General features: G+C 37.1%; 1 protein-coding gene and 1 pseudogene across 1 annotated transcript in view; one reads left to right on the plus strand and one right to left on the minus strand.

Moving 5' to 3' along the window:
• LOC111143266 (leucine rich repeat containing 39) overlaps window positions 1-15,350 on the minus strand; it is a 21,309-nt gene extending 5,959 nt beyond the window's left edge. The window contains exons 1-5 of the mRNA XM_022496890.1: window positions 15,252-15,350; window positions 10,772-10,964; window positions 4,889-4,994; window positions 3,704-3,860; window positions 3,010-3,146 (exon numbers count right to left, since the gene is read on the minus strand). Of these exons, the coding sequence (XP_022352598.1) occupies window positions 3,010-3,146; window positions 3,704-3,860; window positions 4,889-4,994; window positions 10,772-10,884 (513 nt within the window). The 5' untranslated portion in view covers window positions 10,885-10,964; window positions 15,252-15,350. The remainder of the gene's footprint in view (window positions 1-3,009; window positions 3,147-3,703; window positions 3,861-4,888; window positions 4,995-10,771; window positions 10,965-15,251) is intronic.
• On the plus strand, window positions 12,012-12,573 carry LOC111143267 (annotated as a pseudogene).
• Window positions 15,351-18,271: the final 2,921 nt, after the last annotated feature.

An 18,271-nucleotide genomic window follows, 5' to 3' on the forward strand; every position in this document is an offset into this window, starting at 1 on the left:
TGAAAACATCAATGGAAATTTATTAAGCATAACATCCCAAACACCAGTGTGCTCAGCTTAAGAAAGAAGATATGTTGAGGGGTGCCTGGATGGCTCCAATCGGCTAAGCAACTGACTTGTTTTCAGCTCAGGTCATGATCTCATCAGTCTTGAGATGCCCACTGCACCTCCCCAACCTCCAACCCCCACTTCCCCACCCTCCCCACCCTGGGCTCCACACTCAGTGGGGAGTCTGCTTGGGATTCTCTCCCTCTGCACCCTCCTCCACTCTCTCTCTCTCTCTCAAATCCATAAAAAAGAAGAAAGAAAATATATTGATATGACTGACTGCCTTCTATGTGTTCCTCCCTTCTTCCTTTCCAGAGGGAACCCCTCTCCTGAATTTGGTATTTATTATTCCTATGCATGTTTTCTTGTTTTCATTACATATGTAAATATATGGGGGTTGTTTTTTGTTTTTTAAGATTTTATTTATTTATTTGACAGAGAGATCACAAGTAGGCAGTGAGGCAGGCAGAGAGAGGGGGGAAGCAGGCTCCCCACTGAGCCTGATGTGGGGCTCAATCCCAGGACCCCAAGATCATGACCTGAGCCAAAGGCAGAGGCTTAACCCACTGAGCCACCCAGGTGCCCCGTTTATATATGTTTTTATATATTTTTCTGTAATTACTATTATATGTTTTCACAAACAGAAGTTAGTATTTTTATTTGAAGATTATGAAACTCTACATCCCTGAAATTGCTTTTTTCTCTTAATATCAGTGTCTCAGTGTATTCATGTTGATTCTTACAACTCTAGTTTATTCATCAACTTTCTAAGATAAATATCTTATTTCTGTTTTATGGACAAAGTGGTTGAGAGAGGCCATGTAACTAGAAATGATGTGTGATGTGCACTCAAGTTTTCATGGACCTAAAGCCACAAAATTTCTAAACTTTCTGTATAACACTGTAGTATAAGTTTCAAAATGTGAGAACTCAGTTAACTTTTCCAAAAGAATTTCCATTTATCTAGGCAAGTTCTGTTTTATTTTTATCTCAGGGAATGTTAAGATTTGTTCCATATCTTTAACATCACACATACAAAAAAGCACAAATACAGTGTTTTGTGGGCAATGCAAAAAATAGGAGGTTTCCATTTAGTAGGTAACATTTGTCCAGCCTTAGAATTCAAGTCACAAATAAAACATTTTTTCAAAATCTTTCATCAGACTTTAAAAATTTTCAATGGTTTAGAATGGAGTATAAAAAGGTTGTTCTCACATTGGCGTAAATATGTTTGTGTGTATACAGTATGTGCAATGTAGTGGCTGAGAGATAAGTCTCCTCCTGTTACTGATTTCTCAGTCCTACTAGAACGCTTTGATTTTATATGAAAAGATATTAACATGATAATAAGTCTTTATTTTGCATATGTGAAAATGGAGACCTTATAGAAAGTGGTGAGTTCAAGGCTACCCAGCTAACTTAGAGGCATACTTGGAAGTAATCTCAGGCTTAAGATCTCAGTTTAGTATTTGTTCCAATAAAATGTATTTTTTAAATATTTTATTTATTTATTTGACAGAGAGAAACATAGTGAGAAAGTGAACACAAGCAGGGGGAGTGGGATGGGAGAGGGAGAAGCAGGGTTCCTGCTGAGGAGGGAGCCCGATAAGATACGGGGCTCCATCCCAGGACCCTGGGATCATGACCCAAGCCGAAGGCACTTAACTGAATCACCCACTCAGGTGCCCCCAATAAAACCTATTTCTTATGTGAAAAAATTAAGGCAAACACAGGTTAATAGACTTGCCCAAATTCATACAGCATTTTTAGTGATGGAGCCAATACTAGAAAGAAAATCACAGGAATTAGAAGTTCAAAATAAGACAAACCATAAGAGACTCTTAAGCTCAGGAAATAAACTGAGGGTTGCTGGGGGGTGGGATAGAGTGGCTGGGTTATGGACACTGGGGAGGGGATGTGCCCTGGTGAGTGCTGTGAATTGGGTTAAGACTGATGATTCACAGACCTGTAGCCCTGAAGCAAATAATACATTATATGTTACTTTTTTAAAAAAAAGTTCAAAATAAAATATTTATTTGCCCTCTTATAAAGAAATTGTCTCCATGATCATCATTTTCATCATAAATAAGTGCATATGTTTCATTAAGTTGAACTATTAAAAGAGGAGACAGATATAAATGTAGAAACTATGCTTTATCTGCAAGAGCAACAATAATTGGTGATATATTTACTGGTGTGGGAGAGAAAAGTGATATTCTCACAAAAAATAGTGGAGAATGGGAGAAGGGAATAGGCTTTCTACTTTGTTTTGCGTCTTACTATGTTTCTTACGTTTCGTCTTGCAAAGTCAATACCTTGGAAATTTGCTGATTGTAAGATCATTAAATATGTTTGAAATATGTTTGAAAGTGTCTACATCTCTATGATCAGCTTGGTTTTACTAATAACAAGTCATCATAACAAATCAAAGTTTGAAGGCTCTGCAAACCCATTGCTTTGCTTTTACTTGGCAGAAATTAAGAAACTAGCAAAGGAACACTTTTCTGATACTGAAGAACTCATTTCTTACCACTTCACCTCTATCTCAGACACTGATCACTCTATAAACACCAAGTAGTAAACAAAAGAGATTCTCCATCACCACATTGTCTGTGCTTTGTGGTAATCATTTATCCAACAAGCACTTATTAAGTAACAACTGCAACTTAGGCTGTGCCTTCAATTCTGGAAATAGAAATAAGGAAGACTCTTGCTCTGGCCTTTAAGGAGATCACAAATGATGTCTGTACTGTGACAATAATAGAAGTATCTTTTATGCTAAGTAGGTATTTCTCTAAATAAAAATATGTGTTATAGTAATAGGAAAGGATTATCACTAAATATTTTCTGAAATAAAGTTTATAGCATTGCTTCGTTAGTGTATTTTTGGCGATCACACAGTTAAGAAGTAAACCAGTTGTAGGTGGAGAATAAAGTAATAGACACTGATGTCTTTCTGACCTCTTGTGGAAGATCACAGATGTCTCTGTTTACAGCAAGTTCTAGTTTCTCCAAGCTGGCACAATGACTTAGTTCCCTGGGGACAGTCTTGATTTTGTTGTAACTAAGAATCAGCTCTTGAAGTTTAGTGAGCAGTCCTACAAGAAAATAATACACAATAGAGAGCAGATGGATATAAAATAATGTTTCCAGTTATGACAGCATAACTTACTTGCCAGTTTCATATTGGCAAATCATACTTCTCAGGTTCTTCCCTTTTCCCAGTTCCTATCCTGCCCCTTCTAAAAATAAGGGGGTTTATCTGTGCTATAAGCAAAAAAATGTGTGGGTTTTTTTTTTTTTTTTTTTCAATCTTGTTTCATCTCCTTTATTGTGGCCAATTTTCCATTTGGGGATTTTTTCTCATCTAAGGAATCTATCTTTCTTACCTTCAACCTGTTTTCTTCTAGGAGGATTAACTGAACAAAAGACATTGTTTCCAGAATACATACAATGTTTCCAAAGAGACTTTTCTTGCCTTGAAATCTTATCTTAAATCGCTTCTGTAAATCCCAGAAACTTGGATCTTCTGAAAGCTTCAATTTAGATGTCTACAATTTTCTCAAGACTCGGGGCTATGTAAAAATGATGTCATTATTCCATGTATCAAAAAAATCCTCAGAAAAAATGAGGGAATAAAGTCAATCTTCCTTACCAATTCCTCGAGGTATCTCTGAAATTGTGTTTCGAGATAAATCTAATACAATGAGGTTCTGGAATCTTCCAATGAATTCAGGAATTTTCAATAAACCAGTTCTATGAAGTTGCCATTCCTGTAGCTGACGCAGTTTTAGTAGAGAAGAAGGGAGGGTCTAAACTCAAGTAAAAGAAATGACAGAATTACCATATTACTTAAATTATTTTAGTATCATGTCACACTGAAATATAATTGTAGAGATATTACTTGATTTGTGTTTTTTGGATTATTTTTTCCTTAATGGGTTATATTTCCAAGTGCTTTGTGTTACTTCCAAGTTTTAAGACATCTTCTTTGTGGGTAGGAGTAGTAAACCTTCAAACCCCTACCACAATAAACAAAGATAATGTATTTTGGTCAATAGTGCACACCCATATATCAATTCCTAAAGATATTGTTGTATTAGACTTTTTTAGAGTACATATGTAGTTGGAAATGAGAATGTGGTGGTTAGAGAAACAAAAATCATTTTAATCAATAATTCAAATTTCTCTTTGCCTTATGTTTTGAAATATTTTCTAAGTTTTTTACATATTTTTTATTTAAAGGTTTTAAGAGTTTCAACCTTTCTGAACTCTACGCCTTTTTCTGTTTACCTAAAATAGCCCAGAGAAAATAAACCACTAGCTAACTATACCTACATGTATGAAAACAAACACTGACCCAAAGTATAAATACCCTTATAAAAATCAGAGCATGACTAATGTAATCAAGCAACTGCATGTGTGTATTTATGAGAAAGAATATGAATCAGGTAGTAGACCTTGAATAAGATGAATATCCTATTCCATTTTGTGGACTTTAAGCTCAATATTTGTTTTGGAAAAGCTATATGATTTTTGTTAGGCAGATGGTCATCTTTTTTATGGAAAATGAGAAGTTGCTTACTAGTAGGATTAATAGGAGAAAAATTGCAAATGACTTAAGTTTAGGCAGAGTTGAAGCAAACTGATTGAGTTTTTACCAAAAAAAATGTGAAGTTATATTTCTTTTCAGTTGTTCATGTTGCCCAAATTCATTTGGTATATTATTAAAATTAGAATTTCTAACGATTCTGGACTTAATCATACACTCTCAGAATCATTTTCTTAACTATCCCACAAAATGCAAAATACAGAAGAATATTACTTCTATGAAGCTTACCTTCCATTCTTCTTTTTCTATTTTCAAAATGATTCTTCCATCTTCCCTGATGACCTTTTCTTTTAGCTTGGTTAAGCTTACTCGTTCTTCCCAGATCCTCACTAGCCTAAGAGAGAAAACATTTTAGTTCACCAATAATGACATACACAGGTAGCATTCACTTTTACATAAAAAGTGATCCGTCAAAAACAATCATTTGATCGATAGTATCTGGAAATTAGAAAAGAAGTTGTTTTGTAAGAATTATAAATATGATTAGTATCATAAGTGTCCTATATTTAAGTTTTGAAAGTGTCATAACTCTCCAGAGATTTTTTTAAGTAATAGCTTTATTGAGATATATATAATTCACATATCATATAAATCCTTTTAAAGTATACAACTCAATGGTTTTGGATATATTCATAGAGTTACTCAACTATCATCACTATCTGGTCCAAGACAATTTCATCATTCAAAAAAACTCCAGGCACAATGCAAACTGGTGCAGCCATTCTAGAAAACAGTATGGAGTTTCCTCAAAAAGTTAAAAATAGAACCACCCTACAATCTAGCAATTGCTCTACTATGTATTTACCCAAGAAATACAAAAATACCAATATGAAGGGCAACATTACCTACAACAGCCAAATTTTGGAAATAGCCCAAGTGTCCATCAACTGATGAATGGATAAAGATGTGGTGTATACACAAACATATATACATATGTTTGTATATATATATATATATATATATACACACACACACACATAGATGCATAGATATGTGTATATATACTCATATATATATGGGATATTACTCAGCCATAAAAAAGAATGAAATCATGCCATTTGCAACAATGTGGATATTATGCTAAGTGAAATGTCAGTCAGAGAAAGACAAATATCATATGATTTTACTCATATGTGGAATTTAAGAAACAAAACAGATATGCAAAGGGGGGAGAAAAGAGAGCGAGGGGGACAAACCAAGAAACAGACTCTTAACTATAGAGAACAAGATGGTTACCAGAGGAGAGGTGGGTGGGGGATGGGTTAAATAGGTGATGGGGATTAAGGAGTGCGCTTGTGATGAGGTTCGCGTGTTGTAGGGAATTTTTGTATCACTATATTGTACACCAGAAACTAATACAACACTGTATGTTAACAAACTGGAATAAAATAAAAACGTTTAAAAATACAATAAAATAAACCCACACCCATTCCTCCTTTTCCCAGTTCCTTTGCAACCCCTGATCTACTTTCTATTTCTATGAATTTGCCTATTCTGGACATTTCATGCAAATGAATTATACAATATGTGGCCTTTCCACACAGTATAAGTTTATTCAGAGTTCACTCATGCTGTAACACGTTTCAGTGCTATAGTCCTTTTTATAGAAGAAGAATCTTCCACTGCATGAATATACCACATTTGTTGGTGTATATTATGAAGAACATATCTGTTCATCAGCTAATGGACATTTGGGTTAATTTCACTTATTGGCTCTTATGAATGATGCCACTATGAACATTTGTAAACAAGTTTTTATGTAGACATATGTTTTCCTTTATCTTGGGTATAGTCCTAGGAGTAGAATTGCTGCATCCTATTGTAATTCTACTTTTAACTTTTTTTAGGAATTGCTAAATTATGTCCAAATGGCTTGTACCATTTTGCCTTCCCTCCAGCAGCACATGAGGCTTCCGATTTCTTCATATCCTTGCCTACTTCTGTTAGTGTCCATGGTTTAGATCACAGCCATCCTAGAGCCATCAACTAGAGGTAGCTCTTTGTCTTTTTGACTGGCATTTATTAGACACCTAATCCATAGATAGTTAATAACTTTATTTTTTTTAAGATTTTATTCATTTATTTGACAGGCAGAGATCACAAGTAGGTGGAGAGGCAGGCAGAGAGAGAGGAGGAAGCAGGCTCCCCACCGAACAGAGAGCCCAATGCGGGGCTCGATCCCAGGACCCTGAGACCACAACCCGAGCTGAAGGCAGAGGCCTTAAACTACTGAGCCACTCAGGCACCCCAATAGTTAATAACTTTATAACGACTTTGAAATAATACAGTTCAACTTCAGAGTTAAGTTATATACAATTACATTCCAATTTTATTCAGATTTCATTTTTCAGATATGAATATGCATAAAACCTTTTTCATTCTAAAAACACATTCCTATTGATTTTTGGTTCATTGCAAACATACATAAGAATAATATCAAGCTATGAAAATAACTGGTAAAAGGTTGCAAAATTTTTATTTCTATACTAGAAAATTTTTAGTATAGGAAAAATGAGAAAGAAGACATTTAGAATTGAAATCTTTGTAATTTTGGTGTCTTAGAATGATACATAATAAAGAAATATAAGCAGTTATCAAAGAACATAGGTTTAATTAATTTGAATAGTCAATTGCCAAAAAGATCTTTGTATTTCAGAACAGGATTTAATGACAAGTGCAATCAGATGTCTTATTCCCTAAACTTTTACTTAAAGAATTCATCAAGCAGCCATTATATGTCAAATGCTATGCTGCACATTGTGCATGCAAAAAGCTCTGTCCTTAATGAGTTTACAGTGAGGCTAACTATTATTCAGCCGGTCTCTTTCCATCTCTATAATGATTCCTAAATTCTTTCTGGATCTGAATTTCTATGATCTAAGTCTAGAATGTATCACTTAACTTGGTGACTGTGGGCAACTCTTACCACCTATGTGGGCCTTGCCCTATTAAAATGGGGTTTGGATTAAATAATGTCTAATATTTCCTTCACCTTTAGTATTCTGTAATTTATCCACTACTTAGTCAAAGCAGGACATTCTTTCAATTTTAAATAGAAAATTTCTACCTCCTGTGAACCCTTTTTATTATATTCTAAATGCTTTCTCAGATTTGCCACACCAACTCTAACCCAAGTGCTTAATTTCTTCAAGACAGCTTGGCATCAAAAGACAATGAGGTCAATTTCTGTTTAAACTTTAGCCTTTTTGAAATAAATCTTTAGCCACCTTTAGCTGAGAGAAGACACATTAGTTTATGTCATTAACCTTGTTATCCCTTGCCTATTTTGCACAGAGAGAATTTGAAGTTGCTGAAATCATTTTCTTTTTAAAGATTTTACTTATTTACTTATTTATTTATTTATTTATTTATTTGAGAAAGAGTGTGCATGAGGGGCAGGGGAGGTCAGAGGGAGAGGGAGAGGTGGGGGGGGAGAGAGAGAGAGAGAGAGAGAGAGAATCTCAAGCAGAGTTGATGAGGAACTGGATCCCCTAACTCTGAGATCATGACCTGAGCCAAAAATGAAGAGTTGGATGCCCAACCAACTGAGCCACCCAGGTGCCCCAATTAAATGGTTCTTAACTAAATATGTGTAATAGGTGAAGTTAGGGAGTTTAGAAGCAAGTAAGGATTCCTGATCTGCCCACTGTTTTAAAAAGAGATAGGATTTATTAAGAGTAGTCTAGAGTCCAGTTTATTACATCTGTAACATACAAACATAATAGGTTTCATAAGGGTTGCTTTATATATAAAGGCCTAATCTAGGGAAAGCCCTGAGGTAAATATCATGCCTCCTGAATCAGACTAGTTAGGTATGAATACCAGTTCTGCATTTATTAGCAGTGTGATCTTTGACATGTTACTTAGGCCCATCCCTCAGGTTTTCCATCTTTAAAAGGGACAAAATGAACACTCATGTGTGGCAGAGATGGTTACTCCTCTTCTTCCTCAAGAATTGAGTCTCTACATTTAACTGGGCACAAGACTTCATTTAGCCATCCTTGTAGTTAGATATGGATCCTATCAATGGGATGTTAGCAGAAGCTGTAGTGTGTGCAAATTCCTGCAAGCTGGGATCACATATGGTGGCTGCAGTTGGTGTATCATTTGAGGCCATTAAGTGACTTTAGGAAAGGAAGCCACGCACAGTCGAGCAACAAGATAAAAGTCTGAGTATCTGACTCAGCCTCAGATCAAATACCCAAAAAAAGTTAACATCTCTTGTTTAGAAAGTATTATTTTGGGGGGACTGGGACAGCTCAGTCAGTAAAACATCTGACTCTTAATTGCGGCTCAGGTCATGATCTTACAGTCCTGAGATCAAGCCCCTCAGCGGGCTCCCCACTCAGTGGAGAGTTTGCTTGGGATTCTCTTTTTCCATTTTCCTCTGTCCCTCACCCCCCTCCCCACTCTCTCTCTCAAATAAATAAATCTTTTTTAAAAATTAAAAAAAGAAAACGTTACTTTGATTTTCCTTCTCTCATAATGCAATCCATCCTCATTAAGACACTCTGTTTCTGTGTGTTCAGAAGATTAAATGAGATGCTACAAACAAACCACTTAGCAGAGTGCCTAGAAAACAGTAAGCGCATAATAAAAAGCTGCTACCCTCATCATTGTCAGCAGCATTATCTTTTTTATTGGCTTTGGTTGAAAAGAATGGACTCTCCCCATCCAGATTTTTGCTTGTACAGATAATAGACACAAAATAATTGCTGATCAAGAACCTTTCCCCCTCTTCTTTACTGGGGGAATAGCTGTTATTTCCAAGTATTACACCCCCCCCCCACTCAGTAACCAGCTATAAATCTTATTTTGTTTAAACCAAGCATATAGGCTCATTCCCCTAGAAGGGGACTGGATTATGAGAGTACAAATGATCCAGTTCTGGTCAATGAGAGGTGAAGGAGAGCCTTGCTAAAGAGCCTCAGAAAGGCTTCCTCATTCTTTTTTTTTTTTTTTTTTTTTTTAAAGATTTTATTTATTTATTTGACAGAGAGAGATCACAAGTAGACGGAGAGGCAGGCAGAGAGAGAGAGAGTGAGAGAGAGAGAGAGAGAAGCAGGCTCCCTGCTGAGCAGAGAGCCCGACGCAGGACTCGATCCCAGGACCCTGAGATCATGACCTGAGCCGAAGGCAGCGGCTTAACCCACTGAGCCACCCAGGCGCCCAGGCTTCCTCATTCTTGAAGGAACAGAAATAGTTTCCACTCTTCTGATAACATAATGATGCCTGGCTGTGATGCCTGGAAGTGGACCAGTCATCCTGTGACACAGACAGAGGAGAACCTGAGGCCCAGACTGACACACGGAGATTAGCAGTAGAAGGTGATAAAAATAAACCCAGTCTTTAAAGCTGTTCAAGCTTTGGGATTGCCTTACCTCAGGACTTCCCTATTCCTTAAGCCATTTCTAGTTGAATTTTATGGTACTTGCTAACTGATGCAGGAGCATTTTTTTCCCACTTAGATATAATTGACATATAACTATTAATGGGCCAATATTCATATATGTTGAAGGACAAAAAATGATTAGATTCTTAGAAAGAGTTCTGGTGGGTGAGAATTGTAGGGATCCATGAGGAAAGTGGCTCTTCTTGCAAAATTAATAGAGTGTTTTGGAGACATCCAATCAGGAAAATAGGTAGATATCAAGAACGCAGAGGAAATAAGAGCCAAACTATTTAAGTACAGCTTAAATCAAGGAATCCGGTGATCCACAGGGACCCTGGCTGAAACTCATGGCTATTCAAATAGGTGAGAATCTCTTGTACCTTCTCTTGTCAGATGTTGCCTAGGGGATATAATATTGAACAAACAATCACCGAAAACTGGACTCAATGATACTAATCAAACTTCGAGGAACATGGAACAGACTCTTCTGAGGACCTAAAAATAACTACTATTTTCACATATGGACACTTGTACTTTTTGTGGCCACCATCACATAGCCACACTTAATTGAATCGGGTGTACCCTTTAGTTATATTTTGAGTTTTCAGTAAGTAGAAATACCAAATTCAACAATTAAGGCATTTAATAAGCACCCTTTTCTACAATGATGATGTTCTGAATTTTCACCAAATATAAATAACAAACACGTTAAAGCATACTTCTGTTGAAATTCCTTCTCTCGCTTCAGGTCTTCATTGTGTTTCTTTATTCTTTCTTCCCAAACTTCCTTCACAGCATTGACAGCCCCAGTACAAACTGCATTTTCTGACATGATTTCTCCACATTGTCACAGAGTCACCAACTTCATTAGGTTCTGAATAGCTGAGTCACAGATGCCATCTCAAAAAGGACCTAATTGTAGAGGAGAAAAAAACGTGTTTCAGAATGTTCACTAGGTCCAGAAATGATCATAATAGCTTATATTTATTGTACCCTTTCCATGTTCCCAAGACTATTTTATACACTTACATATCATCTCTCACTTAATAATCCTCATAAAAATACTATGCCATGGACACTTTTTCTCTTTCAAGATTTTATTTATTTATTTGAGGGAGAGAGAGTAGAGCGAGAGAGAGAACATGTGGGGGAGGACACGGGGGGTGGGTGGAGAGGGAGAGGGAAAAGCAGGTTCCCCACTGAGCAGGGAGCCTGATGCAGGGCTCCATCCCAGGACCCCGGGATCATGACCTGAGCCAAAGGCAGATGCTTAACCTACTGAGCCACCCAGGCACACCACAATATAAATTTCGATCAGTAAATTATAGCACATCCATATCATGGGAAATTATATGCTCCATAAAGTAAAACATTTCATATACTAATATGCCATGATCTCCAAAATGTATGACTATGCCATAATTTAATTTTTCTGTCCCAATGAATGTGGGTATTTGGGTACCAGGGTTTTGCTATTATGAGCAATATTGTTTCCAAAATTCTTGTCCTTATTTTCATGGTGCTTAAGTGGTATTGTTTCTATTGGGTCTATACCTAGAAAGAACTGCTGGATCATACTATATGTGAATGTTCAAATTTATAAAATAGAGCCAAATTGTTTTCCAAAGTGATTGTGCCCATTTATACTCTTACTACAACTGTATAAGGGTCCCTGTTGATGCACATCCTTACTAACAAACTACTGCATAAAATCTCATTATGGTCACAAATTTATATTTTCCTGATTACTAAGTATTGCAAGTTAATACACAAATACTGTCCAATTAAATAAAAGACAAAATCCTGTGCATTGTTTATAAGAGGCATGTCTAGTATAAAAATGGGAAAAAATAAGAAAGTATAAAATAGAAAAAGACCCATGCCTAGATTTATACACAAGGGAAATAAAAACATATGTTCACACAAAAACTTCTACCTGGCTTGACACAGAACCAGAGCATGGGGACACAGCTAGATCTCGGGATGTCAGGCACAGGACACCTTCCTAAGGGAAAGCACCAGAGGCATTCACAAAGGAAACAAACCATGTTCACTGAGAAACAACTAGCCAGTTTGGAATTCTTGTTCAGCAAGAACTCATATCCTGCTGTCAGGCTTCAGAAAGAAATGGCCTCAAAACTGGAGATCCATCCAACTGTGCTGCAGGTTTGGTTCAAGAACCACAGAACAAAACTCAAGAAAAGCCAAACAACAGCAATTATCTGGGGTGGAAGTCAAGACCAGCTCTTCCAAGAGACACATGGCTGCGGCTCCAGGACCCCAGGATGGTGCCTACCCTGCTTCCCTGGTGTACACAGATCACCCCATACCTTCCTTCCAACTCAGCATATGCTCCGATTGGAAGGCTCTCCCAGACCGTTCTGTTGGTCACAACATAGTCCATTTTGTCTGCTGCCAAGATCTTAACATCTACTCCCTTTGTCCCATTATGGAATTTCAAATTCTTTCCACAAGCTTCACTGCTAATTCTTTTAGTTCTTCATCTCCACAAAGAACCTAATGAGTGAAGCCAGATACAAAAGGTCACATACTGTAATGATTCACAATGATTCCCATACGAGGGATTTGAGATCTACACAACATGGATGCACTTCAGAAACATGCTCCGTGAAAGAAAAATAAAAGACACACAAGCACCCGTGTGGTGGAAATCAGCAGAAAGAGGTGCTCAACAAGCTTAAAGCGATGGGGATATTTCATGTTGTAATTAGGATGTCAGGAACCTGCAGGTATAAACTCATCCAAAGACACAGAACTATAATCCTCTATTACATACACCACAAAAAGCAATCATGTGACAGGATGAAGGTATGAGCCAATGCCATGGCAGTAATCATTTTGCAATATATCAAATCAGCATACTGTACACCTTACACTTGTATCTCAGTAAAGCTGGAGACAATTTTTAGATTATATCAGTAAATATATACAATGAGATTACTAAAAAAAAAGGCAAAAACAAAAAAACTTCTACCTGAAATTTGAAGTAGCATTATTCAGAACAGCCAAAAAATGGAAACAACTGGCTATCAATGGACAAATGAATAAACAAAATGGGGTATATCCATACAATGGAATATTATTGGGCCATAAAAAGGAGTAAGTACCAATACATGCTACATCATGGATAAACTTTGAATGAAAGTGTGCTCAGTGAAAGAGGCCAGACACAAAAGACCATGTATGACCCCATTTATATGAAAAGTTCAGAACATGTAGATCCATAGAGAAAAATAAATGATATCCAGGGGCTTTCCAAATGAGTGACTGCAGAGTTTCTTTTTGAGTGATGGAAATCAAATTTTAAGTAAATCAACCTATCAAAAAGCAAGGATGACTTATTTATGGCTAGAGAACAGAATGTATTAAGTATAACACATCTTGAAAATATAAAATAAGGGGAGCCTGGGTGGCTCAGTGGGTTAAGCCTCTGCCTTCGGCTTCGGTCATGATCTCAGGGTCCTGGGATCAAGCCCCGCATCAGGATCTCTGCTCAGCAGGGAGCCTGCTTCCCTTTCTCTCTCTCTGCCTTCCTCTCTGGCTACTTGTGATCTTTGTCAAATAAATAACTAAAATCTTTAAAAAAAAAACCCATATGTTAAAAAAAAAGAAAATATAAAATAAATACTTAAACAGAATGTGGAAGAAGGAAATAGAGAAGTAGAAGGAAAGAACACTAACAGCCACATCTTCAAAGTGGGGAGTCATAGACACTGTATTTTACAGAACAAGAATCAGAGATTGACGCATTTGTTTCAAGTTATAAAGGTAATCAAGGGAGAAACTAAAAATAAGATGTAACTCGATGGAGGTGTAAGTGAACTTAAGCATCATCTTTCACAATGAAGTTCCATAGATAATGCTTAAACTTAGTAAGAAATAATAACCACCTTTGAAACAAAACAAAACAAAACAAAAAACAGGACCTATGGAGATAACCAATGAAGACTAAATCCTGAAATGGTTAAAATGCTTACTTCTAGAGTAATAGAGAGAATGAGGTAGAGATTATTGCTTTTCATTATTAATCTTCTCTAAATTGCTGATTTCCTTAAAAGTAGGGAGTGTGAGACCGACTGAGACAGAGAGGGATGACAAAATAACTCTATTACAGAGGACAAAAATATTTAAAACGTAAGGATGGATATATAGTTGCCAATATGCAGAATATTAGTAGGAAAAGGTCTTTATTTTTAAGCAAAGCATGCACTGTTTCCACAGAAACAGCCTGCAAGATCTTTTTACCATCAAGAAACCTTGGGATATACATGCTGATCATCCAAACCCCTGGGAACATCATAGTCAACCTACAATTTATTGTTTCAGATTTTAGCAAGTTTGAAGCATTTATCACATAATAAAACGTTTTTAAATATCCCAAGTATCTACATGTAAATGTGTATATCTTTTTTTTTTTTAATTTTTTAAAAAAAACATACAATGTATTTTTAGCCCCAGGGGTACAGGTCTGTGAATCACCAGGCTTACACACTTCACAGCACTCACCATAGCACATAACCTCTCCAATGTCCATAATCCCACCCCCCTCTCCCGAACCGCAACCCCCCGCCGCAACCCTCAGTTTGTTTTGTGAGATTAAGAGTCTCTTATGGTTTGTCTCCCTCACGATCCCATTTTGTTTCATTTATTCTTTTCCTACCCCCAAGCCCCCGACGTTGCATCTCCACTTCCTCTTATCAGGGAGATACATTCTTAAACATATATAACCATTCATATGCTCAAATTTCAGTTTGCCACTGAACTTCATTCAGCCATCAGCTTTCCTACAACAGCGACCAATTTCCCTTTGAGGAAAACAAGTCAATAATGATGTATGTATTTCTCCTTCCAGCAAAGAATTGTGTTCTCTACCTTGATTATTACCATAACAGAAAAGCACATAGTTTGGCAAGGACATACCCGGGAGAGTCCACTTTCTGAAGGCAAAAGAAAGAAAGAAAGGAAAAATACCACAAACAAACAAATGTTTCTAACTTTTAGGGAAATCAATATTCCAGAGGAAAACAATTACATGCATGACTATAAAACCCCAGAAGAGACTTTTAAGTTCAATTCCAAATTCAGACGTACATTCTAGCAAATTCAGACACAGTAAAGTCATCAGCCATCTCTTTCCATGTGAAGAATGGGGAAGAAATGTTTTTGAAAAATACTTACCATTGTCAGTGGATGCTGACATGGTCTAAGTTAGTGATGACCAGCTAAGAGAGGATTTCAGGGAGAAGTGTTTTCAGTGTGGCTCCGGGATGATTAAAATCCTTGGTCAGACTGGTAATCAAGTGAAATGTAATATTAGCCTAGTTCTAATTTTAGATCTTGGACAAAGCTAAGAATAGCAAGGATCACATGGAGCTCTTGTGCAAAGGATCAAGTAATAGATAACATATGTGCATGTGTTCTGCACACGGCCAAGGCTACGTACAGCCATTATAAAACTCTCAGGCGTAACTAGTTCTAGACTCCTGAAAAAAATAACTCTTATTGAAAGTCCTTCCACTTTTCATAACTTACACATTTTGAATATTTAATAGAATATAATGCATCTATTCCAAGCAAAGAACCTTGAAAATATGAGAACGTTTGGCACAACAAAAAACCTACTTGGTAAACCACAGATCTGTAAATATGAAACTAAAGGTAATATCCTTCACAAAACAAGAAAAGTGAAGATGTAGACAAGTATGGGTAACTGAGGAGCTCCAAGCACCTGCTGCACTCAGGCTTCAAATTTAATTCTCTCTCATTCTTTATCTCTTCAGCCTTCATAGATAGGAGTTAATTCCAGGTTTAAAAAAAAAATTTGTATTTATTTTTTGTCTTTTGTTTTTAATGCTATACACTTTTATTTATTTATTTTAGGTAGGCTTCACACCCAGCGTGGAGCCCAACATGGGTCTTAAACTCATGATCCTTAGATCAAGACTTGAGCTGAGATCAAGAGTCGGATGCTCAAACAACTGAGCCACCTAAGTGCCCCTTGTATTTGGTCTTTGAATTGGTACTAGAAGCACAGAGAACAAAATTCAAAAGATGATGAATCCCACTTAGCCTCACCTCCAGCCATTTTGTTCTCCTGTCAGAAGTCAATCACTAGTGCCACTTCTACATGTGTCCTTCCGAAGATGGTCTGTGAATTTACGAACATAGATATGCCTATATTCATGAAAAGCATTCTCCATAGTTTGACAACCTCCCATTAGTGAACCCCACTTTACCAAAGTGGAATTAGGAGAAAAAATCCCAGCCACCCTTGCTACAGAAATGGGGAATGTGAGTAAGGTTCATGTACTTTGATTTAGAAGAAAAGAATGTGAGGAAATCAGCTGAGCAGCTAGAGTCCATTTTTGCTGGTGTAAGTACAGCAGAGGCAATATATTCTGGGATTAGTTTTAGCAGATTGAGTTTCCTCACCACAGTGGATGCAGCTGGTTCTGGGGGCAGCTGCAGCAGCCCCCTAACCAGGCCAGTTCTGTGGTAGTTCTAGGACTTGTTCTATGAACTAATACCCCTTCTTACTTAAACATGTCTGGCAGAATCCTGTCATATGGCTCTAAGAAACTGACATGACTATTTTAACTCTTTCTTGTTATATTTCCAAAAATATGCTTATATTGCTATTTCTTCATACACCAATTTCAGAACAATCTATTGATTTCATACATGGATGATGAAAGTTCTGTGGTCTTAAACCACATACTCACGACCATACACCTCCGCTCCCCTTGTCCTCCCAATATAGTTATGTCATAATTTTCCTTAAATCATTAGTGTTTATTATGTAAATATTATTAAACTAAATGTAATATAAATAATTACATTCCTTTCTTTTTGTACTTTTTTGTTTTTTTCCTGGAGTTAAGTGTACTTTTTTATTTGCTCAATTTTCTTTGTACCTATCACTGTATTTTTATATACTTGTCTCTTCCTCCAACCGATTTATTGAACATCACAAAATTCTATATACAAAGTGACCTGAACCATGTTTCAGAACATGGTCTTTTCTTTTTTCTTTTTCTTTTTTTTTTTTTAAGATTTTATTCATTTATTTGACAGACAGAGATCACAAGCAGGCGGAGAGGCAGGCAGAGAGAGAGGAGGAAGCTGGCTCCCCGTGGAGCAGAGAGCCCGATGTGGGGCTTGGTCCCAGAACCCTGGTATCATGACCAGAGCCGAAGGCAGAGGCTTTAAACCACTGAGTCACCCAGGTGCCAATCTTTTTTTTTTTTTTAAGATTGTATTTATTTATTTGACAGAGAGAGAGATCACAAGTAGACAGAGAGGCAGGCAGAGAGAGAGAAAGAAGCAGGTTCCCCGCTGAGCAGAGAGCCCAATGCGGGGCTCGATCCCAGGACCCCGAGATCATGACCTGAGACAAAGGCAGACGCCCAAACCACTGAGCCACCCAGGTGCCCCAAAACATGGTCTTCTCTTACTAATATTTTGATAGGTCAGTCCACTGAGTGTCCAAAACACTTACTCTAAAATTAATAGAAAATTGCCCAATGCACCTAAACAAATGGCCTAACTGCTGGAACTTTCATACTTTTGTAAGATAATTAACATAGGCAGGATTGAACTCCTATGACAGGCTGCTGGAGAACTTCTTCTGTGAGACATCAAGAGCCATTTTGTGCACTGCCACTGTGATGCCATCATGTTCCCGGATCATAATGTTCCCATTATCCAATTCTTGACAACCACAGGAATGTCAGTGGGGTGTGAGGTTAGCTTAGCTGCTTGCTGGGCTAGAAGAGATATCACCCCAGAATGCTCATCTGACAGGGCCCCATGGCAGCCCAGATCAAGTCCTTGTGAATCTGTGCACAGAACCCCAACAATGGGGTTGTTTTCTAAGACTTGTGTCTTCCAAGTGCTGCTCTAAAGTCATCTCCATCCTGTCTGCCATAAGCCCTAGCCTATATCTTTACACACCTGAATATCCTTGGAAAACTCAGTCTCTCAGTGCATCAGTTTCTTATTGGCAAAATGTAGCTAAAAACAGGATCTCTTCATGGGCTTTTGTGAGGATTAAATGAGTTATCATACAAAAGAGTTAACTATATATATATATATATATATATATATCAGTGTCTGATAGAAGTATTCAAAAAGGTTAGTTCTTATTACTACCCTCCAAAAGTAAAGCCAAAAAAGGAGAAGATAGGGATGGAAATGAT

The sequence above is a fragment of the Enhydra lutris genome, unplaced genomic scaffold (genome assembly GCF_002288905.1).
Source record: "Enhydra lutris kenyoni isolate GAN:26980312 unplaced genomic scaffold, ASM228890v2 scaffoldscaffold9, whole genome shotgun sequence".
Lineage (NCBI taxonomy): Eukaryota > Metazoa > Chordata > Mammalia > Carnivora > Mustelidae > Enhydra > Enhydra lutris.